General features: G+C 42.4%; 2 protein-coding genes across 2 annotated transcripts; both read right to left on the bottom strand.

Annotated features, from left to right (window-relative positions):
• Positions 1 to 3,394: 3,394 nt before the first annotated feature.
• Positions 3,395 to 13,920, bottom strand: LOC306788299 (protein transport protein Sec24A-like). Its single transcript, XM_079283767.1, has 21 exons — positions 13,855 to 13,920; positions 13,601 to 13,663; positions 13,322 to 13,473; positions 12,524 to 12,711; positions 12,244 to 12,346; positions 10,870 to 10,996; positions 10,512 to 10,621; positions 10,182 to 10,294; positions 9,980 to 10,098; positions 9,675 to 9,730; positions 9,257 to 9,463; positions 8,848 to 8,971; positions 8,326 to 8,484; positions 7,790 to 7,963; positions 7,605 to 7,715; positions 6,385 to 6,560; positions 6,101 to 6,238; positions 5,798 to 5,902; positions 5,279 to 5,371; positions 5,068 to 5,171; positions 3,395 to 4,546 (listed from the first exon to the last, which is right to left on the bottom strand). Exons 2-21 carry the CDS (start codon positions 13,602 to 13,604, stop codon positions 4,432 to 4,434), a joined length of 2,478 nt encoding a protein of 825 aa, XP_079139893.1. The 5' UTR covers positions 13,605 to 13,663; positions 13,855 to 13,920; the 3' UTR covers positions 3,395 to 4,431.
• Positions 13,880 to 15,331, bottom strand: LOC306788300 (uncharacterized protein). The gene is made up of 2 exons (XM_079283768.1): positions 15,065 to 15,331; positions 13,880 to 14,353 (listed from the first exon to the last, which is right to left on the bottom strand). Exons 1-2 carry the CDS (start codon positions 15,198 to 15,200, stop codon positions 13,998 to 14,000), a joined length of 492 nt encoding a protein of 163 aa, XP_079139894.1. The 5' UTR covers positions 15,201 to 15,331; the 3' UTR covers positions 13,880 to 13,997.
• Between the last annotated feature and the right edge of the window lie 7,764 nt (positions 15,332 to 23,095).

Here is a 23,095-nt window from a genome sequence, read left to right as displayed (position 1 = left end):
TTATCTTCCTGCACAGGAATCGCTGAAGGAGCTCTGTTCTGCTGGTCGACGTCCGGGAACGGTGTTGGTGCAGGTGTTACTGTTGGTGTTGGTGTTGGTGCAGGTGTGACTGTTGGTGTTGGTGCAGGTGTGACTGTTGGTGTTGGAGTTGGTGTTGGTGCAGGTGTTACTGTTGGTGTTGGAGTTGGTGTTGGTGCAGGTGTTACTGTTGGTGATAGGGTCAGTGACTCGCCTTTTAAAACATGTCTCATCATTTTAGCGAGCATGTCAGCCTGAGTGTCCTGCCACCACTCAAACAGTCCAAGGAAGTTCCAAATTTTGTCCCATATCTCATCATACAAGGCAACATATTTAGAGGGGTTGTCAGACTCACTCACAATAGGTAGTCGTGGGTTGTACCCGGGTTCTGTCAAGTGCTTGAGGAGGAATTTACTCAGCTGATATGTGATCAGCATGCGTTCATCCCTTGAAATACTCCTGGACATGGGAAACACAGAAAGCTCCTGTCCAGCCTGTCCTTCTTTATCATCCAATATCATACTGGATGATATGATTTTCTCTATGTTGCATAGCAAAACAGAGCCGTGATCAACTTTGGAACCTAGATGGAATTTGGTCTTCAGTCGTTCCATCATGCGACTCAGCCACATTTTGGCAAAGCGCTTTGCAATAAAGCTCCTGAGTTTGCTGCATGCATTTTTCTTGGCCGACTCGCTCTTCTGTTCGTCATCTGTCTCCTCCGATTCTTGGAGTTCGTGAAAAAGGTCTTCATCAACCTTTATTTCCATAAAGCTGTCAAGTTGCAACCTCTCAAAATCAGATTGTGACAATTCCTCCAAGAAAGGGTCAATGATCTTATCCACCTCCCTTTTGATTGTTTCCTGAAAAGAATCATCACTGTCTAAAGATTCATTTGGAGACTTCTCAAATGGGAATTCCAGGTTCAGGTCAGTTATCACGAGGTCTTTGGCCAAACCTCCTTTCTGCCTTGGCGGTCGAGATGGGAAGATCCTTTTCTTCTCCGCTGAGAATATTTTTGTCATTTGTAAGGCGTGACAAACCATCGTGTTGAGTGTCCAGCAGGAAGTGAGGTGCACTGGGACACAAGAAAAAAAAGGGTTGGCGAGGATGGACTTAACAGTGAGTAAAAGCTCTTCATTGAACAGTTCTAATAACTGTTCTGAGCTTTCACAGTGCACTTGCCCTGTGATGCCCAGAACCGTTTTAAAAACCTGGATGACTGTGTCACACAGAGCGGTCTCGACTTCATCTTCAGGGTTTGACATATTGTGGAACACAATGGCTTTGGACAAGGCTGCTATAATGTCCAAAAGCAGTTCTGCCATCAGAACATTGGTGGTGTTATCGGATTTCAACAGTGCCCACTGTTTTGGTGTCAACCTAATAAAGAAGGACTCAATCAGTGGCTGAATTATCAATCGGAAATCCGGTGTTGAAAACATGCTTGTGCTTGTTGCTTTATCATTTGATGTGATGCCATCACAGGACGCAATATTTGGCTCAATTGTCCAGTCGTAATCCATTGTTGAAGACATGGTGCTTGCTGTTTTATCAGAGCTGAGGTTCATCAAAGTCTGCTAGTTTAAAACTGACAAGAAGTTTGCTTCAGCAAATATACTACCCTCCTACCCCACAATGCCATGATGTCACAAATTCTGGAACACACATGACGTCATCAAATTCTGGCACACACATGACGTCATCAAATTCTGGAACACACATGATGTCAAACAAGTTCCGCAGCCAGCAACCGTTGCTAGGCAACCGATTGGCTACAGCTGACGTACTACGATCAAAAGCGATTGTCTTGCGTTGAAAATGATCAGGGTCCGAATTTGTTTTTTGCGGGTAACAGGTAACCCGGAAGTAATACTATTTCAAAATAAAATGACCGTATGCAAGAAATTCTTATTCTGTGATGCAATGCAAGTACATACCAGAGTAACATTAGAAGAAAAATGAATGAATGAATATAAATAAATAAACCTGGGCCGATGGGAGTGGGAGTTAGTTGACTACATGCAGTTTAATATTATTGGATCCATGTACACAGCAAGAATCAACTTTTTGATTAACCGGTGCATTGTTTGTTTGATGTTCACAGAAAATGTTGCTGTTGGCACTGATATTTGTGTTCCCACTGTGTTGTGCTGCTGATTTAGTGAACGCAGAGTGTAGCCTGTCAGGACACGCAAAGTAAGTTTTCACCCTTTCGACCACTAGATGGCAGCATAAGTGTACTTAAACCATCGATTCAGTCATATTGACCTGTGCCTTTGTTAATTATCTAGGTTACAGATGTATTTAATGCTGATTATTTCAGCTGATATTTGATGTTTGTGGTTAATTTACACGAGTTGTACACATCATGTATTTACTTGTTATATTTGTGTCATTTAAGAACCAAACACTCCGACGTGGAAGAGTGAGCATGTGTTGATTCAGATGACATGTATGAAACACCAGCCTTTGTAAGATCAAGGCAGAAATGGTTAGAGCAAGGTGAGCAGACATTTCTTGAAACTAGAAAAGTCACAAGCCAAATCAAATTATATCCTGCAGTTGAATATTGAAGGGACTGTTACTGATAATAGAGATATTTCAAAGTTTTGTGATAAATATGATTCTATTTTATACAAAACTAAGTTCAATGGGGATGCCTTGACAGCTTTTTCTAAATATTTGGACAGTGTAAACTCAATTAGCCAGAAGAGTTAGTGTGATTCACCAATCACTTTAGAAGTTAAAGTTGCCATAAATCATCTAAAAAAAGACTTAAGTCCCTACATTATCAATATCATGGCCCAGCTTTTTACCAGACCAACATTTAATTTAATTTAGAGAGACAATTAATACAATTTAAAATGTGTATTTATAGCTTTCAATGCAAAATGATCAGGTGTGTCGTGGTCAGTTATTCCCTGAGATAATTAGTGTGAGGTGAAAGTATCTTTCCATTCAGCTCACTCAAATATTCAAAATCAGAGTTGATCACCTGCACACTTTAACATCATTTTGTCCACACCTGCAATTTACTCTGTACAAACAGGCTATTTTTATTTTATTCTTTATTAATTAAAGACAATTTTGTGCATGAAGGCAAAAACATATGTGTTCCTAAATACACTTTTGCTTAAATACATAAATTACAAATTGTATGAAATCAGACCAAATAAAAAAAACAAAAAACCGTTCAATTCACACTCAGTCAAGAGAAAACCTGACTATTATTGGTCCATATTCTGTTTTCTAGTCTTCTTTGACTGAATAAACACTGCTCACCCACCAACACACAAAACTACATCTGAAAAGTCCCAAACATTTTATTTCCGTCGTGTCACTTCACCTTAATAATTATACTAAAATCACCAGGCATTTCTTCAACTTTATTTAATGCAGCCTTTTTCAATATACAAGTATCAATAAGCATGATTAAAAGATCACAATGGCTTTATTATGTCTGTGTTAAAGAATTTCCCATATCCTATTATATTAAAATATTTCATATATAGAGTCCGTATTTAAACAGAGGTTTAATAATAAAAAGTGACTTCCCATACAAGGCAATTATAGAATTCAATCAGATCGGGAGTCTCATAAATTATTAGAACATCGGAAACAGAAACGCTGAAATGAACCAAGAGAACAGCGCCGTCGTCACAGAGGTGCTGTGAATGACCAGAGAGAGAAAATAAAGATGGCAAAGAGCTTCTGAAGGACAGATCAGACCAATGACAAACGACTTCCCGCTGCAGAGTCCACACATTCAACGCAGCAAACACCGTCGACAGACGCTTGACACACACAATTATAATGACAGAAATTTGTAAAACGTAAGCACACGTTCCGTCCTTCGGGTACGATATGAAGAGTGTTGTTAGAGCTCAGGCGTCCTGCGAACAAATAGTCCCGGCGACGCTCTATAACAGTCTTTAAGTGCAGGCATACCAACCTTCCCCATGAACCTAGTCTGACGCATACACACGCTTCAAAGACGACCGTGCCTTTTGAACAAAAACACTTCAGTTTGCCTGGACTGTATCTGAACGATACCTTCGTAAGACAGCATTGTTCTATGAGAATAAACACTGATTCATTCAATCATTGACATACATAATCACCCCATCATCATCATAATCATCTTGGATTCGCTCTCCGTCCTCGCACTGTCCGTCGCATCGGTTTGATTTGTGTGACGATAAGAGTTCACGACGGTTCAGCATTTTCTTCAGAGCGATGGTGAGAGACCACAGCTGGAGATGGAGCAAGAGGCATGCTCCTCTGAGAGTCTGACTCGCACTGCTTTCACACAAACACCAAATACATGCACACACACACACACACACACACACACACACAAACGAGCGTCCTTGCTTCAGCGCTTCCTCGTCTCCACAGTCCCACTGAAGATTATTTGGAGATTTGCTGTTGGAGGTGGAGCAGGAACTCATAGTATGAAAGGGCCGACTCTGTTCGGTCCTCGATCATGTTCTGCATAAAGGTCGGTTTCAGCTGGCTCTCGTCCCTGGGAGGGTCAAAGGGCAAAGAGAGAGAAGTCGTCAGCTGAAGTTCTTTCATTTCAAAGTGCAGACGAAGGGCATTCAGGCATCGTTTTTTATTTTGAAAATGTAGAAGATCTTCGAATTTTCCCACGAACCTTCATTTTTGTAACTTTGTCGTTTTGTTTTGTTCCAGCAGATCGTCCACCAGGCTCCAGACTATTTTATCACCACTGTCCCAAAAATCATTTAAAGCGCTACGACATCAAGTGTAAAATATTAAATTCTAAATGTTATGCTGACAGCTAGTGTCATAATTCACTCTCTCATATCCATTTGGTTTTGCTGTAAAAACATCTCCCTCAAACAACTATATTCATGTATCAGGACTATCAGCCATCTGGGTTCCGACGGGTTGACTCAGTGGAACAGAAGGTGAGCGTGAGATGACAGTGGAGTACCTGCCAAAGTTAAAGTGTACCAGCAGCTGTCGGCTAGTTTAAATTTCCCCAGCACTCTTTACTCTCTTATACGGGATGTTGCCCACCTGATGACATGCAGGGAGGGGAAGAACGGCCTCTGATCCCTCAGCCACCCGATGAAGGCTCTGGTTCTCTGCGACTCGGCGGTGTCCAGCTCTGGGAGCAGATACTATGAGGAGAGAGAGAGCGGAGGAGGATGCAGTGAGTGAAACTGTAGTTGTACGGTTTGTACCGATGCGACCGTCCTCAAGACAACTTGGTTGGGAAATCTCCTACCAGGTTGTCGGGCACGGCAGCGTAGCTGGGAACTCCTAAGACTTGTGTGAGGAAGTTGGGGTGGCAGTTCCGTCCGATCCACAGATACATCACCTTTGGGAACATGAAAGACATTTATTAAATGTATGCATGTTATTTATGCACTCTTCTCCAGTGTTGCAGAAAGGTTTATGTCATAGTTAATGTCACGGTCTATCAGTATGGCCAAGGCTTCGTCACAGAGCTTCCACTCTGCACCGACATACAGACACAGGTGCATCTTGACCTTTTCTGAACAAGACGCTGTTATTACCATTCCATCCACAGACTAAAACACAAAGAGAAGCTTTATCCAAAAGCATCTTTGACAAAAGTAATGAGAGAGAATGTAGCGAATCATCAAAGCCCCCCCCCCCCCCGAGTGACATTCTAAGTTGGATCTTTCCTCAGGATTCAGCCAGGTTTGACACATCAGCCTTGTATTTCTGTAAGCCTGTTACGTTTGCCAAGTTAAAACCCCCCCGGCTTAAAGCTTCTCACCGTTCCAGCATCCATGAGGAACGCTGCCTCCCTGCCGAGCTTCTCCACAGACAGCTGCAGCACTCTGGGCTGAGGGATGGTCCGCTCGTTGATGTTCAAAGCTCCCTGAGGAGGCAGGAAACGGGAGAAAAGAGACGATCGCTCAGTGACAAGGTGACACAGCAAGTACCAGTGGAAAATATTGGGATGACTGGGGTTGTTTTTCTAGCAGTGGGCTTAATATGAACAAACACCTAGCATTAGGCTGTTAAGGACTAAATGCCGGTCCTTAAATCTTTCAGACGTAATTTTTATCCTCCTCACCTCATCGGTGAGATCGTCGACGCGGTACAGAGCAGGGTGGATCATGAGCATGGAGTAGACCAGTGGCTGGTACTTCAGCTGACACATGGCAAACAACCGGTCATCCAGCCTGGTGCTGGTGCCCGTCCTGAAGGCTTTCTGCAGGGGTGCACATGGAGACGCGTGAAACTGGATCAGTAAAGGCTCGACGGAGCAGGAAAGCAAACAGAGAAGACTTCTCCTCCGAGTCTAAAACACATTAAGGTTTATTGTCAGCAGTTGTAAGTGTGTAGCGTCTGTCCGACCTGTTTGAGCAGCGCGAGGATGAAGAGGGGGAAGAGTCTGAGGCAGGCCGGGGCCAGCAGGCCGGGCTGCTGGATGGTCAACACAGACTGCCGGAACGACGTCAGCGAGTCGATGGCAGCGTTGGTCATCGCATCTCTGGCGTCGCCCATACTGGCCGTCGCCGAGCGGTCCACAGCTGGAGGGGGAGAGGGAGAGAGAGCGAGAGAGACAGACATTAGAAAACGTCTCCAAATGAGTCGCCAGTGACTCCTTGTGATCGCCTCTCAATTCATCTGTTGTTTTTAAATCTGTGTGATGCAGCAAAGCACCTCCTGTGCATAGACTCCCAGAAAAATAATAGAAGAAGAAATCAACACTATACAGCCTGTGTCTATTCCTTGGCGTGTTCCAATCAAACCAAGTTGGCCAAACACTCGTGACGCATCTCTCTGTGGACTTGTCAACATTTCAGTTGAGTGCAGGATTTAAAAATCTGACTTTGGCAGATACAAGCAGTGGTAACAAACCTAATTGCGTCGAGGTGAGACTTAGAAACATCATTTCAGTGGCGTCTCAATCCATTTAATGGGAGGAGGAGGTCAGGAGGAGTTCACAAAGAAGAATACTGCTTTGTGTACAAACTTGTAAAGTTGCTAAAGTGGGATTCTTTAAAAGTAAGAAGGCACAAACATGTGCCATATTTCTTCATCTGACTGCTCAGTCACCGCAGCTGTCGCCACTCGTCGCCATCTGTCAGTGTTAATAAGAGTGAAGCGGATGAAAACCTGCAATGATTAAAGTATCGAGCAAATCAAAAGTCTATCGACTGAAACAATGAGGAATCATTTCGTCGTGATGCTCTTTAGACAAATCCAAGTTTATTCATATTATACACACAAAAAAAATTATCACAGGCATCAAGACAAAAACTTACAAATCTGCATGTTCTACTTTATCTTTTCAGTCCTGCTTGAAGTTACTCTGCGCAGGGAATAAATCAGCTGTAACGTGTTGTAAAATAAATTGTTGTTCAACAAACTGAGGTCCAACAGACAACGTAGTGTGATGTAGAAACTTGAAACCTCCAGTAGAAGACATCTTGTGAACTGTGTTTGCGTATTCATAGATTCTAGACTTTTGAATTAGGGAGAAGGGGAAGATGCAATTTTCAGAATTTGTACATGTCCTAAATGTTTGGAGGTGGATCTTCTAAAGAGGTGTTAGATCGTTTAGTACATACCCATGCAAGCCAGCAGTCCAGTGATAGCCTGAACATCAGCTCCAGCAAAGATGTCCGACAGGGAATTGACCACGGGGAGACACAAGGTGTGGACACGGATCCTCCTCTCTCCTGTAAGACAAAACAAATGTTATTTAAACAAAGAATTCTCACAATGGCTTTGAAAAGAATCAACGTGTGTGTACCTTTGCTGGACGTATAAAGCAGCGCGGCCTGGAAAGAGACGACTTGCATGTCGTCCAGGTTTTCCTCGATGGACATCTGAACCGCAAAGCCAGCGTCTGGGTTCACGTTGGGGAGGGACAACAGATCTGTGGAGCGCACAAAGAAGTTCCCGTGGAACGTGTGGATGGACAGACCTGCAGAGAGACAGAGACAAAGATTAATCAAGCTGGACAGATGGCGCACACACCTTTGTCAACGTTTTTAAATGTTGTTCTTATTAACTATGAACACAAAAAATGAGCCTCAACAACAAGAAAAATGTTGACTGTAAATCAAACTTTAATAAGGGACCGCTCACCCCAGAAATCTAAAATCTATGGTTGAAAGAAAACACAAGAACCGTTTCTCACAACAAGGTCTGTGGATTAACTTGAGTAACCGGGTCATGACTTCTGGAAAGAGACTTTTCAAATGTATTTCAGAAACGAATAAAAGCTAAAAGTGCCTCTCCAGGTCAAAGCTCGAGCTCAAGCTGCAGCTCTGGTTCCAAACGGACCTTTGGTGCAGCGTATCCTCATGACGGCCTCGAAGCCGATCTTCCTGGTTAAGTATCTCTTGAGATCCTTCTGGAAGCACTCCACCTGAGCGGGGTTATGCTGGTGGTGGTAGGAGGGGTAGTAGTAAACGCTCCCTGCCGAGTATCTGGATATGCAGCCTGGAAGAGAGACACAAGAGGGAGAAGATGCCGATCGTCTTATTATTAACAACATGATATTAAAAAATACATACATACAGACATACATATACACACATACATATACACACACACATACACCGGTAGTCGTCTGCAAATGCTATTATGAAAAACTTGTTTCTGTATCCAGCCTTTGCCGAGGACGTATTTATGCGTTTTTCACCCCGTTTTGTTGCTTTAAAAGCATTTCCCCCTGTTTAATAAGCACACAACATAAAAAAAAAACCCTCATGGCAAATCCAGAATTAGCAATATCAGCTCGCAGTATTCTGTATTGAGCACTAGACGTGTAAAGATAAAAAGTGCCAATAATCCCTTCCTTACCGAGCGATGCCAGGTCGCAGTACTGGGAGCTGAGCAGGAACAGGTCAACCGCCACCTGCTGGCCGGAGCAGTCCAGAGCCAGCTTCTTGTAGAAGTCAGTCGCTGGGGATAAGTGCTGGACGTCCTGAAGGGGAAACAACATAAAATGATCGTTGAAGAGTCAGAAAGACAGATTTGTTCTGAATGCGAGCTTTAAGATTCCACTCTGAAGTAAAAAAAACATTCTTGAGCCGTTCTCTTGCTAATCGGGGACCAACAACACATCACACTGACACGCTACTACTACAATGACCATTGTCAACGTTTGTTGTTCTGCTTCATGAATATCCTACTGCGTTATCACCTCCTTTTAAATATCATAATACAGCTCTTTAATCCATCTGTACGATGTCCGACACGCAACTCTCACCTTGGCATTGGCCCGTTGGTTGGGGTCTTCTCTGGACTGCAGCGTCCCCACACCGAGGTTAGGCAGCTGGGTCTGAAAGACGGACATGCGCCCTCCGGTGGGCAACAGCAGCTTGTAGGCTGCCTGCAGAGCTGAACCCAGGGCAGACTGAGTCTCCATGGTCTCCTCGAATAACGTTGGCAGGCTCTTCAGCAGATCCTGCACAAGCTGAAAGACAAACATAGGGAGTGAGTTTCACTTTTGAGACACACGTTATTGATCATATTTCATCTTTTTCTTCCATCGACAAGGAGGCCAGAACCCAGAGTGCGTGGCCACTGTGCAGTAGTTATGAATGTTAAGTCTTACACAAATAAATAAAACACACGACTAAGCTTAAACAAGGTTTTGTAGCTGTAATCAAGGTACATTTTCTTACTTCTTTGCATTCATTGAGGTTTACTAGAAGGCTGTCTGGTGTTGGTAAAAAGATATCTGAGGAACACAAAAGTTTTATTATTTAAACCTGCATAATACAGTCACACTGATATCATGCTAGTGATCACAAGTGCAGCTAAGAGGAGACAATATTTGTGGAGCAGTTAAACGGACATCAATGATTAAAAAGCTCAGAAAATAATCTTGATGATTTTTCTCAAATATCTAACATTTGCTTTTATATTTATTAGGAAGTTTGCACACATCGCGTGTCCCGTTGCTGCAGTAATGAGCGTGGGGTCTCACCTTCGATGTCGGACACGATGAGCATCTGAGGCTGAGAAAGTCCCTCCTGGAGGTTGTAGAAGTGGATGGTGCTGTCGAAGGTGACGAAGCCCACCTTTGTCCGAGAGTCTCCAGGAAGCCTGAGACACAGACGCACACTTACAAATGCTGTGCCGCCTTCACCAACATCTCTAATAACTGGAAAATCAAATGCTATACATACGCATCGATGTTGTCCAGCAGTGACTGGCAGAACACACTCAGGTAGCCCGTCTCCACTGCATTGTGGGATACGTCAAGGATGAAGAGGTAAACGGCAGGCTGTGGTGGCCTCAGCTGGGTAAATCAGGACGGACACATGCAGGGAAGGTCAGTAAAGACCCACCATCACAATCAAGATTTCGGTACCCTGCACACGATACTTGGTGAGTAATTGTCTGATTTAGTTTGTATCCTGGTTAGGGACTAGAATCTAATTGGATGAATAATGAGTCTGCAGGTAAACGTTCAGATCCTGAACGAGACCAATGTCAACGAAGCCGTTGAAACCTACCATGTATTCTGAGGGAGCGATGAACTCGATGGTGGCGTTCTGGACCTCGGGTCTTTTATGTGGCTCTCCGTACGATCTGCTGACTGGGTTGTACATAAACTCCTCCGGAACTACACACAGAGACACGACATCTAGTGAGCTTATATTCTTAAACAGTGTCCTTTTTAATCATAAAAGGAAAGTAAAGGGGGTGAATCATGACTAAAACTATTTACATTTAATGTTCAACAGTCTGAAAGGTGGAAATGTGTATTAGAGCGGCACATGTATGCAAACTGAAATTAAAAAGTATACCTTTATATAATCACCAATACATCCTGACCGTATCTCTTGCATCACCTCTCGACCCTTTTCTTACCGTCATTGACCCGATGGCAAAGGTTGCACTTCCACCTCCTCTGGTCCAGGAAAGAGACGAACGGGTTGATGTAGGTTCTGCATGAGCGACACCTGACGATGGTGCTGGATGTCACCACAGGAAGCTGCTGCAAGGAAATCCAGGGAATAAAAAGCAAACGGTGTGAGAAGTGCCTCCGGGGCAAGTTAAACTCATTTTCCTAAAACGGGCATTTCAATATCGACTTTCTTGTTGCCGTTCACATTCTGCAACGTCTGTGTCCTCAATTAACACAGAAAGAAACATGAATTCATTCAAACAGAGGCACATTTACAGGGTTCCCACGTTTTTGGTCAAACGTAATTGAGAATGCATTTTAGTTTTGGGGGAACGTAATTTTTAGGAGACAGGACTGCACCATTAGACCACCATTACATTTTTCCTCTCGCGCACCCCCTAGAGACAGCTCGCGCACCCCTGGGGGCGCACCCCACTTTGGGAATCCCTGCTCTACAACATGGGATCATCCATTTCTATCTACAGTAAAAGCTGTTCACATGTAAAGGGTTTTTATAAACTCATCTTAATTATGTGCTCAATTGTTTCATTTTATTACTATTTTACACATCATCCAATACAATTTTCCAGGACAACTGTTTCAATTTCCATGTAAGTGTTAACTTTTGCTCAGTTTCCATGACTTTTCCAAACCTGGAAAATGAAAAAATAAATTCCATGTTTTCCATGTACCGTGGGAACCCTGATTTAGTCAAATCCTATTCTGAAGAAAAGAAGATTGTCAGTGTTTAGTCAGTAAATGTCTTCCTTATCTTATGAAAATATAAGGAACACATGTGAGGGTAAGGCTGGAGATGATCTTTAAACTTATTTGGCAAAGAGCACAAACTCATTTCTCCTGGCACCACCTTCCTTCACATGCATGCAATAGAATACAGATTAACACGTCGATGTGCTGCCTGGTATTTAAATGGTTAAAGCAGTGATGATCACCATCACATCTTAAATGGTTTGAGTGCCTTGTGCAAAGACGTCACTGTCTGTGAAGGGAAAAGAGGTACATTACCAAGTTCTCTATTAGAGGACTGATGGTGGATTTTAAAAGGCTGATATTACAAAGTGTTTGGCGCAGGAAGAAGCACATTCATCTTCAGAAACCCATCAAGAGCCGATAGTGTTGAGCTGTATATTCAACAGATAACTTTTGGGGGAGAATTAACTGAAAACGGGTCAGATATGACATGAATAGTACGTGTGCCATTACATGAGGTCTTTAAAAGTCGTTTAGCGCATCACATGCACACGGGTAATTATTTACGTTGAGGTAAATGCACTGACTGATGTGTGCGCACAATGAATATTGAAGTGAAGTGTTACCGAGAGGTCTTTGAAGGGGTGCAGCAGCAAGCCCAGCGGCATCTTGGCTTTATTGAGCAGCGACTGAGTCTGAGGGATGCTGGTCAGCGTACTACGAAAAACCCTGAAGAGACAGAAACAGTCACACAAGAGTTCATGGTACTTGAAGTGCATCTTTCCACAAAATAATTATATTTCAAAAACACATAACATCACAGTAATATCAGTTTAAAAAGGATAATAACTGAAGTGAAAGAGAATAAATATCAACGCGTGCGGTCAACAGTCGTCCGAGGCTTACTCTGGGTTGCAGTTGATCTTCTGCAGGTCCTGTTGGAGGCAGGGTGTCGGGGCGGGGATGGGGATCGGTGGCAGCAGGTTCCTCTCCTGCAGCAGGTTGACCACCCTCAGGGCCTCCGGGGTGCTGGACTGGAGGCTCATGGCTGCCAGGGACGGGCTCAGTTGGGCTGGCCCTGGGCCACCAAGTGGCTGAGAGAAGGGAGAAGAACAAGCTATTCAGTTAATCTATTTATCCAAATCCTACGACAAATCTGTTAGCTAGATATATAGAGATAGAGATATATATACACACACACACACACACACACGCGCTGATATTCACTGCCTCCAAATCTGAGCCCTTTAAAAGCCAAAGCAGAACAAAGATTTAGTATTTTATCCAACATTTTCTGTCTCGTCATTGCGCAGTTAAAGCACAACCGAAATAAAATTAGATATTAACAAATTGTTCACCGTTATGGGATGACACGGTTGTGCAACATAGAAACAATCAGTCCGATATATCAGCAAAACCACGTGTTTGCAGCATCCCTAAAGTCATTTGCTGGCATACATTTTTAAAAAGTGCGATACAAGTATATCACTGTATGAAGAATCTGTGATACTGTTAATTTAACTGCTCCTCCCTTTGTCAGCTTTGCTTCTACGAATGCTCAGACGTTGTATACATCGATGACAGCGTGACGTTTCCATATAGCATGAACAGACAGAAGGGTTATCATTCCACAGCCATTAAGAATGAGCAAACAAACAGTGAAATGCTCCAACAGTAGTCAGTCAGCACACGGCTGGGACTCACCTGCTGGTATGGCTGAGGTGCTTGAGTGTAAGGCTGCGTGGCGGCCTGGATCGCAGGGTGCATGGCCGGAGCCGGGGTGGTCTGGTACCCCGGAGGGAGGGGGGGGTAGTGGCCCAGGTGCCGACCAGGTGGTCCGGGCTGATGTGGGCCAGCTGTGGAGGAGAAGGGAACAGAAATGAGTTCAGTTTGAGGACCGTTTGTGTGTAGCAGCTATGAAACCATCTAAAGCTAGACTGTACGTGTGACAAGAACCTAAAATGTGGTATAAAATGGCCTTACCCATTTTGTTGTCAACATGATTATAGCGGTTTGGTGCTTGTGGGCCATTACCAGCCACAGTCCCTGTTTAAAAACAAACACAGATGTGATGCGAATAATTCCAGTGACACTTTCCGCTATTTCTATCCCAGGCTGCTGACCACAGGCGATGGATATGGAATAAGAAGATATGACCTACGGTAAGATATTCACATGAGACGGACACAAAAGAGCACTGAAGCCAAAACAACAATATGGGTTGATATCAGACTCACCAGAAACCTGCAGACAAAACCCCGGACGAAAACCGCGAGGAGGACGCTGCCGATGATCCGGAAGATTCTGAAGGGATCAAACTCCTCGGACTCGGACGCGCCGTCCTCGGTCGGCTTCTCGTTGGCCAGCTGACCCCGCAGTTTCATGGCATCGTCAAAACGGGACAGGTACTTCTGGAGGCCTCGGCGCGGGGAGCCGCCGAGGTCGTCCGGCGCCCGCTCCCCTCTCGGCCTCTGTCGGATCCCCCCGGTGTCGTCTTCCAGGGAGCCTCCCGGCGGCTCGCTGCAGCCCAGCAGCGGTGAGCCCCTCCTCTCTGGCGTGGCACCGTGGGAGCGGCTGCCGAGGCCCGAGGCCTCTGGCGGAAAGGGAGACGGCCTCTGGGAGGATGAGGACGACGACCACGGCTCCGTCCGGTCGAGATCGAGGTGGAAGTGGGGTTCTGCTGGACGCAGGAGCGCCCCGGCTGAGGGTGCAGGACAACAGCAGATTCAACGAGAGCTGAAAGTCCATTCATTGTTAAATATTGATTGGTTACATTGAGAACTTGAATGGACAGATGTTATCTGTAGCCATTTGTTCTTTCTTATTTTTATTGATCTTTTATTTTTTTTAAAAATAAGTCAGCTGATGGTGTAACCAAATTGTTTGTTTTGTTTTGTGGTCTTATTCTTACCAGATCTGATCATATTCTACCCGGATCTGATCATATTCTACCCAGATCTGATCATATTCTACCCAGATCTGATCATATTCTACCCAGATCTGATCATATTCTACCCAGATCTGATCATATTCTACCCAGACGTAGAGATGCGTGTTTTTCACTGGACGGGAAGGTGAAAATTGTAAACTGAAAAGTAACTGCAGCTGTCAGACAAACGTAGTGGAGTAAAAAAGAAAAGTAGCATCAAATATTTGACTCTGATGTGTAGTAGAGTGTGTATAAATGTAAAGCTGCATAAAAATAGAATAAAATCAAGTAAAGTAGCCCTGAATATGGACCATTGGTTGCGTTACGTTACACCAGTGTTCATTCTCAACATGAATACTGAAATGTGCACGATGGTAATGTGCTGACTAGTAGCTCAAAACAACAACAGCAGTAAGACGAGGCGTGTGACAGTCACGACCACGTGTCTCAAGCAGAAGAAAAATACTCTTTTTGAACATCGATGCGGTGTGGAACAGGGATCGGCCATTACGTCATACCGTTGTTTTCAGATTCGTTTTTGGTGAAGCCCACGATCCTGTTCATCCTGTCCTCTGAGTTCATGAGCAGCTTCCTCCTCCGGATCTCTGCCCTCCTCTGCGCCGCCGACAGAGCGCCAGACTCTGCGGACTCCATGTTTGAAATACAATAAACTAGCAATCAACTACAAAGTACATTCACTGAACAAGATAAGAGATTCAACGGCAACAACATAAACCGCAACCCCCTGACCAGGATCACCGAATTACACGGAATGAGTGCGAGCGTTGTTTGAGGACAGAGGACGCACAGTGATGACGTCGCCAACATATCTATAAAAAAAGAAGAAAAAAAACCTCGACGCTGACTTGCAGGAAACATGATGGGTCTTAAGGGCCTTTCTCATTAGTATGCGTTCTTGTCTGTATTGACAATATATATATATATATATATATATATATATATATATATATATATATATAACTAAATATAAATATATTTGTCTGTACTTGTGTTCTCGTGAGGATTATAATAATAATGGTGCAACATCCTTTTCCACGATTATTATCATTCATTTATTTTATTTTATGTAGAATAGTTCAAATTGGAAACAGTAAATACACTTTTTACATGTATTTTACATGTATTGAATAGCTTAGTGACTAGCTCTGAACTCAGTAGATCTTCGCCATTTGTGTTACCATACGTGCTCAAATGTATCTTGCTGTTTGTTTCATGGAAACTTGATATTCTTATTGGTATTGTAGAAATATGCTAACAGTATTTACAGGCATTAAACGTATAAGTATTGTGTGTGTGCTCATTTGCAATAGTGTTGCGTGTGTCATAGAGCAAAGGGTTAGCAAAGTTAAGTAAGTAAATGTGTGTTTCTATGTGTTTAGCATTTTGATGATTAATGGCTTCACAATCGCAATTTTAATCTAATAATCCCACATAATGTGATAGTAATTATAATAAACAAGTAACAAACAGCTGTATTTTGTTTGTTATTCAGGTCAATGCAGAGTTCCTGCTGATCACCACCAAGCCATTTCAATCAAAGTTCATGTCACAGCTGGACCTCTTCTCAGACTCCCTGATACAGGGCTTAAAGAGCAAAGGAGGTGTGAAGGAGAAAAGGTCAAGGATGTCCTGACTATCAATGATTTGGTTAGTACATATGTATACAATATTAGTTTCACTGTATTGGTTAAAAACATTTGATGAATAGTAAATGGCCTGCTTTTATTCTGCTTTCATCCAGAACTTTTAGTGTGATGACATCAACACCAAAAGGGAAGGGCATCTGAGAAGCCTGTCATCTACCTCAATGAAGATCCAGACTCTTTATCAATCTGGTAAGTTTATCGCAATATGTTTCCCATGTAGCGTCAAAGTGTTACCCACATATATATATATATATATATATATATATATATATATATATATATATATATATATATATATATATATATACATATGTATATACATATATGTTTGTGGATTAACTTAACACAAGTTTTCTGTGTTTGTGTTGTTGTCAGGCTTCCGCCGCTGAGGATGCAGTGAGGGACATCGCATTCACTGTCATAAGGATTTACATGATCCAAAGAGATTGGGAGCCAGAGGACGTGGGACTTGATCAACTGCATTAAAGTCCTGAACAACGTAGATGGTGTCATCATGGCGTTCATCATGCTTTGGGCTAATTTGTGCCCTTAATCTAAGCTTTCCAGACAACTTCAAGTACATCTTTGAGCTTCTCCAGAAGGTCATAATGAATTTGGATGGGCACAAGCTGAATTCTAAGATACAGGAGCTGAAAATCAAGATGTTTGCACAAGAGGTGGACACCAAGTGACAAAGCCAAAGAATCTTATCAGATCTTTTGGATGTTTTCTACTTTCATCTTCCGCCCAGTCAACGACAATCCATGACCTCATGGATGTTTTCCTGGTTCTGACATTTTGAAAAAATTGACTAAGCTGCACAGAGGCAAGCCAGAGACTGTAAATTACGGAACTTTTACATGTCACTGCAAGCTTGGTTAAGTGTTTACGCACAGAAAGTTTTGCCCAATTCACCTCCACATCCCAACTCGAGTGTGATTACTCTCCAACGTCAACTTGCACGTCCATTTTCCTCGTCTGATTGAATGACTCTCTACTCGAGTTGAAATGGACCCTAACACGGTTCAATACGCTGTAACTTCCATTGACTATGAGTATCCTTGTTATTTATAATCTATAAGTTTTAGTTTGTGGATGTTTTGTGATTTTACTGTTGTAGCCCAAAAGTGGTCCAAGTTGCCTGTTTCTGCACATGATAACACATCATCGGCTATTCTTCAGTGTAAAGGAGTCCTTTTGTACTACCATCTGTACTGGTAGGAAAGAAAACAGCTGTATTTGGAGAGCAGTGCATATCCTCCACCCTCATGGCGTCTTTGTTTGTGGCACCAAGGGATTTGGGATAGCTTGGTATTTATTTGTCACCAGTTGTGGAGCTGTTACAAGACTACTGTTTTAATATTTAAAAACGATGAAAGATGCACTGTATAGATCCTTTTTGAATTTTTGTTGCTATCCTTTTCTGATCAGTGTTTTTGTAAAAAAAAAAAAAAATTATATTTAAAAAATGAAATGCAGGCTCTAGAATCATGGCTGGTCAGATTTGTACCATATTTAATGTATTTAAGCATTTTCAATAAAAAACACTTGAACTAGGTTTTGTCTCGTGTCTTAATTGGGGGTCAAATGAAAAAAAGTTTTTTACCTGATTAATTAATTTCCAATGAATTGTACTATATTGAGTTGGACTAACACAAATCAATTTTTAGTCCTCTCTCCTCTGCTTCCCATTGCAACTTGCGCAATCTTGGGATTTTCTTTGATCGATCCATGTCATTTGACCAACATGTTAAGCAGCTGTCCAGGTCATGTTTCTTCCATCTAAGAAATATCAGTAAACTAAGATCTGTATTATCAACACCTGAATTAGAAATGATCATACACACATTCATCTCTTCACGCATTGACTACTGCAACTCACTTTTCACATCACTCAGTGTATCTGCTCTTAACCGTCTGCAGGTCATCCAAAATGCTGCCGCCAGATTACTCACCAGGACAAACCGACGGTCTCACATCACCCCCGTACTCCGATCTCTCCACTGGCTCCCTGTAGCATCTCGGATACACTTTAAAATTCTCACCATCACTTACAGAGCACTTCACGGTCAGGCTCCGGCTTATGTAGCTGATCTACTTCGCCCCTATTCACCCGCCCGCACTCTCAGGTCAAACGCTCTAGGTCTTCTGTCAGTCCCACGCACACGATTTAAGAGCCGTGGTGACCGAGCCTTTGAGGCAGTGGCCCCGAGGCTCTGGAATGCTCTGCCTGCAACTCTGCGCCTCGCAGATACTGTGGATACTTTTAAAAGCCAGCTAAAACCCAACCTTTTTAGGCTGGCGTTTGTGTAAAAGTAAACTCATGTCCTAGACCTGCTCTTAAAATATGTTTTACATTTTTATTTTTATTTTATTTTTATTTTATTCTTTAACATTTTTTATTCACTCTGTGTAAATAATTTATTGACCCTAGGGTCACATTGTGTTTTTTATGCTTTTAAATGTCTGCTCTGTTAAGCACTTTGTGATAGTACTGTCTGTGAAAAGCGCTATATAAATAAAATTCATTCATTCATTCAATTTCATTTTTCATATTTTTTTATTTAGGTTGTATTTGATAAAATTGAGTCGGACTAACTCAATTTAATTATATTGCATGGATGTTTTTAGTTTAAGTTAGGTTTAACTATATTTCCTCGGTGGAAAACCTGCCCACTATTTAATTGAGTTCATCCAATGAATTCTTTTTTTGAGTGCACTTCTACAGACTCTGAGTGACTCTGTATAACTGTGCCTCTTCTCTGCGCAGAGAATAAATACTTCATTCATGAAATCAATTCAATGAATGTGGACTAAACCGGATCACCCGGAGAAAATCCTCACGTTACCTTCACCCACACGACACTGTGTGGGTGAATGTGGACTAAACCGGATCACCCGGAGAAAATCCTCACGTTACCTTCACCCACACGACACTGTGTGGGTGAATGTGGACTAAACCGGATCACCCGGAGAAAATCCTCACGTTACCTTCACCCACACGACACTGTGTGGGTGAAGGTAATGACAATAGTCATATAATAGGTATGACAATACAAATGGTTTCTTCTTTCTTCTTTTCTTTTCTTCATTGAATGTGAAAATTCAGAGAATTCCACATTCAATGAATGTGGACGAAACGATACCTTCACCTACCCAACAGTACCGCACCTGCAGAACTTACAGATGGATCGGCCCACAGAGGAGAAGAAGGTCTTCGTTGTAGGTGCTAAGTGATGTTTTACAGACAAGACGATGTAGGCGTCAAGTGCTGGGTCCTCTTTCTTCAAAAGGAACAGCACCATGCATTTACTGCCCATCTTCTTCTGCAGGCCCTTGTAAATGGTCTTCTCGAGGCCCTTGTAAGTTTCTGGAGTGACCTCAAAGTCGACACTCTCGACTTCGGGCCATATCCTTTCTAACAGAGGCTGAACGATGGCCTCGTATTCCTCGGAGGTAAAGCCCATCTTAAGTTTTGCGAATGCCCGTAAAACCAGCTTCTCCAGGAAAATCTTAAATATTTCCCTCTTATCTTCCTGCACAGGAATCGCTGAAGGAGCTCTGTTCTGCTGGTCGACGTCCGGGAACGGTGTTGGTGCAGGTGTTACTGTTGGTGTTGGTGTTGGTGCAGGTGTGACTGTTGGTGTTGGTGCAGGTGTGACTGTTGGTGTTGGAGTTGGTGTTGGTGCAGGTGTTACTGTTGGTGTTGGAGTTGGTGTTGGTGCAGGTGTTACTGTTGGTGATAGGGTCAGTGACTCGCCTTTTAAAACATGTCTCATCATTTTAGCGAGCATGTCAGCCTGAGTGTCCTGCCACCACTCAAACAGTCCAAGGAAGTTCCAAATTTTGTCCCATATCTCATCATACAAGGCAACATATTTAGAGGGGTTGTCAGACTCACTCACAATAGGTAGTCGTGGGTTGTACCCGGGTTCTGTCAAGTGCTTGAGGAGGAATTTACTCAGCTGATATGTGATCAGCATGCGTTCATCCCTTGAAATACTCCTGGACATGGGAAACACAGAAAGCTCCTGTCCAGCCTGTCCTTCTTTATCATCCAATATCATACTGGATGATATGATTTTCTCTATGTTGCATAGCAAAACAGAGCCGTGATCAACTTTGGAACCTAGATGGAATTTGGTCTTCAGTCGTTCCATCATGCGACTCAGCCACATTTTGGCAAAGCGCTTTGCAATAAAGCTCCTGAGTTTGCTGCATGCATTTTTCTTGGCCGACTCGCTCTTCTGTTCGTCATCTGTCTCCTCCGATTCTTGGAGTTCGTGAAAAAGGTCTTCATCAACCTTTATTTCCATAAAGCTGTCAAGTTGCAACCTCTCAAAATCAGATTGTGACAATTCCTCCAAGAAAGGGTCAATGATCTTATCCACCTCCCTTTTGATTGTTTCCTGAAAAGAATCATCACTGTCTAAAGATTCATTTGGAGACTTCTCAAATGGCAATTCCAGGTTCAGGTCAGTTATCACGAGGTCTTTGGCCAAACCTCCTTTCTGCCTTGGCGGTCGAGATGGGAAGATCCTTTTCTTCTCCGCTGAGAATATTTTTGTCATTTGTAAGGCGTGACAAACCATCGTGTTGAGTGTCCAGCAGGAAGTGAGGTGCACTGGGACACAAGAAAAAAAAGGGTTGGCGAGGATGGACTTGACAGTGAGTAAAAGCTCTTCATTGAACAGTTCTAATAACTGTTCTGAGCTTTCACAGTGCACTTGCCCTGTGATGCCCAGAACCGTTTTAAAAACCTGGATGACTGTGTCACACAGAGCGGTCTCGACTTCATCTTCAGGGTTTGACATATTGTGGAACACAATGGCTTTGGACAAGGCTGCTATAATGTCCAAAAGCAGTTCTGCCATCAGAACATTGGTGGTGTTATCGGATTTCAACAGTGCCCACTGTTTTGGTGTCAACCTAATAAAGAAGGACTCAATCAGTGGCTGAATTATCAATCGGAAATCCGGTGTTGAAAACATGCTTGTGCTTGTTGCTTTATCATTTGATGTGATGCCATCACAGGACGCAATATTTGGCTCAATTGTCCAGTTGTAATCCATTGTTGAAGACATGGTGCTTGCTGTTTTATCAGAGCTGAGGTTCATCAAAGTCTGCTAGTTTAAAACTGACAAGAAGTTTGCTTCAGCAAATATACTACCCTCCTACCCCACAATGCCATGATGTCACAAATTCTGGAACACACATGACGTCATCAAATTCTGGCACACACATGACGTCATCAAATTCTGGAACACACATGATGTCAAACAAGTTCCGCAGCCAGCAACCGTTGCTAGGCAACCGATTGGCTACAGCTGACGTACTACGATCAAAAGCGATTGTCTTGCGTTGAAAATGATCAGGGTCCGAATTTGTTTTTTGCGGGTAACAGGTAACCCGGAAGTAATACTATTTCAAAATAAAATGACCGTATGCAAGAAATTCTTATTCTGTGATGCAATGCAAGTACATACCAGAGTAACATTAGAAGAAAAATGAATGAATGAATATAAATAAATAAACCTGGGCCGATGGGAGTGGGAGTTAGTTGACTACATGCAGTTTAATATTATTGGATCCATGTACACAGCAAGAATCAACTTTTTGATTAACCGGTGCATTGTTTGTTTGATGTTCACAGAAAATGTTGCTGTTGGCACTGATATTTGTGTTCCCACTGTGTTGTGCTGCTGATTTAGTGAACGCAGAGTGTAGCCTGTCAGGACACGCAAAGTAAGTTTTCACCCTTTCGACCACTAGATGGCAGCATAAGTGTACTTAAACCATCGATTCAGTCATATTGACCTGTGCCTTTGTTAATTATCTAGGTTACAGATGTATTTAATGCTGATTATTTCAGCTGATATTTGATGTTTGTGGTTAATTTACACGAGTTGTACACATCATGTATTTACTTGTTATATTTGTGTCATTTAAGAACCAAACACTCCGACGTGGAAGAGTGAGCATGTGTTGATTCAGATGACATGTATGAAACACCAGCCTTTGTAAGATCAAGGCAGAAATGGTTAGAGCAAGGTGAGCAGACATTTCTTGAAACTAGAAAAGTCACAAGCCAAATCAAATTATATCCTGCAGTTGAATATTGAAGGGACTGTTACTGATAATAGAGATATTTCAAAGTTTTGTGATAAATATGATTCTATTTTATACAAAACTAAGTTCAATGGGGATGCCTTGACAGCTTTTCTAAATATTTGGACAGTGTAAACTCAATTAGCCAGAAGAGTTAGTGTGATTCACCAATCACTTTAGAAGTTAAAGTTGCCATAAATCATCTAAAAAAAGACTTAAGTCCCTACATTATCAATATCATGGCCCAGCTTTTTACCAGACCAACATTTAATTTAATTTAGAGAGACAATTAATACAATTTAAAATGTGTATTTATAGCTTTCAATGCAAAATGATCAGGTGTGTCGTGGTCAGTTATTCCCTGAGATAATTAGTGTGAGGTGAAAGTATCTTTCCATTCAGCTCACGCAAATATTCAAAATCAGAGTTGATCACCTGCACACTTTAACATCATTTTGTCCACACCTGCAATTTACTCTGTACAAACAGGCTATTTTTATTTTATTCTTTATTAATTAAAGACAATTTTGTGCATGAAGGCAAAAACATATGTGTTCCTAAATACACTTTTGCTTAAATACATAAATTACAAATTGTATGAAATCAGACCAAATAAAAAAAACAAAAAACCATTCAATTCACACTCAGTCAAGAGAAAACCTGACTATTATTGGTCCATATTCTGTTTTCTAGTCTTCTTTGACTGAATAAACACTGCTCACCCACCAACACACAAAACTACATCTGAAAAGTCCCAAACATTTTATTTCCGTC

This window comes from Melanostigma gelatinosum (genome assembly GCF_949748355.1).
Source record: "Melanostigma gelatinosum genome assembly, chromosome: 14".
NCBI classification, from domain to species: Eukaryota; Metazoa; Chordata; class Actinopteri; order Perciformes; family Zoarcidae; genus Melanostigma; species Melanostigma gelatinosum.
Note: the sequence above shows the minus strand (reverse complement) of the source record. Positions and strands in the feature narration are given on the sequence as shown.

Coding starts and splice junctions, on each gene's coding strand:
- LOC306788299 (XM_079283767.1), bottom strand. Junction 10,997..12,243: donor ACCCCTTCAAAGACCTCTCG/GTAACACTTCAC, acceptor ATTTCCTTGCAG/CAGCTTCCTGTGGTGACATC. Junction 6,239..6,384: donor TCCTCGCGCTGCTCAAACAG/GTCGGACAGACG, acceptor GCACCCCTGCAG/AAAGCCTTCAGGACGGGCAC.
- LOC306788300 (XM_079283768.1), bottom strand. CDS start 15,200: ATGGAGTCCGCAGAGTCTGGCGCTCTGTCGGCGGCGCAGAGGAGGGCA. Junction 14,354..15,064: donor AAACGAATCTGAAAACAACG/GTATGACGTAAT, acceptor ATGGACTTTCAG/CTCTCGTTGAATCTGCTGTT.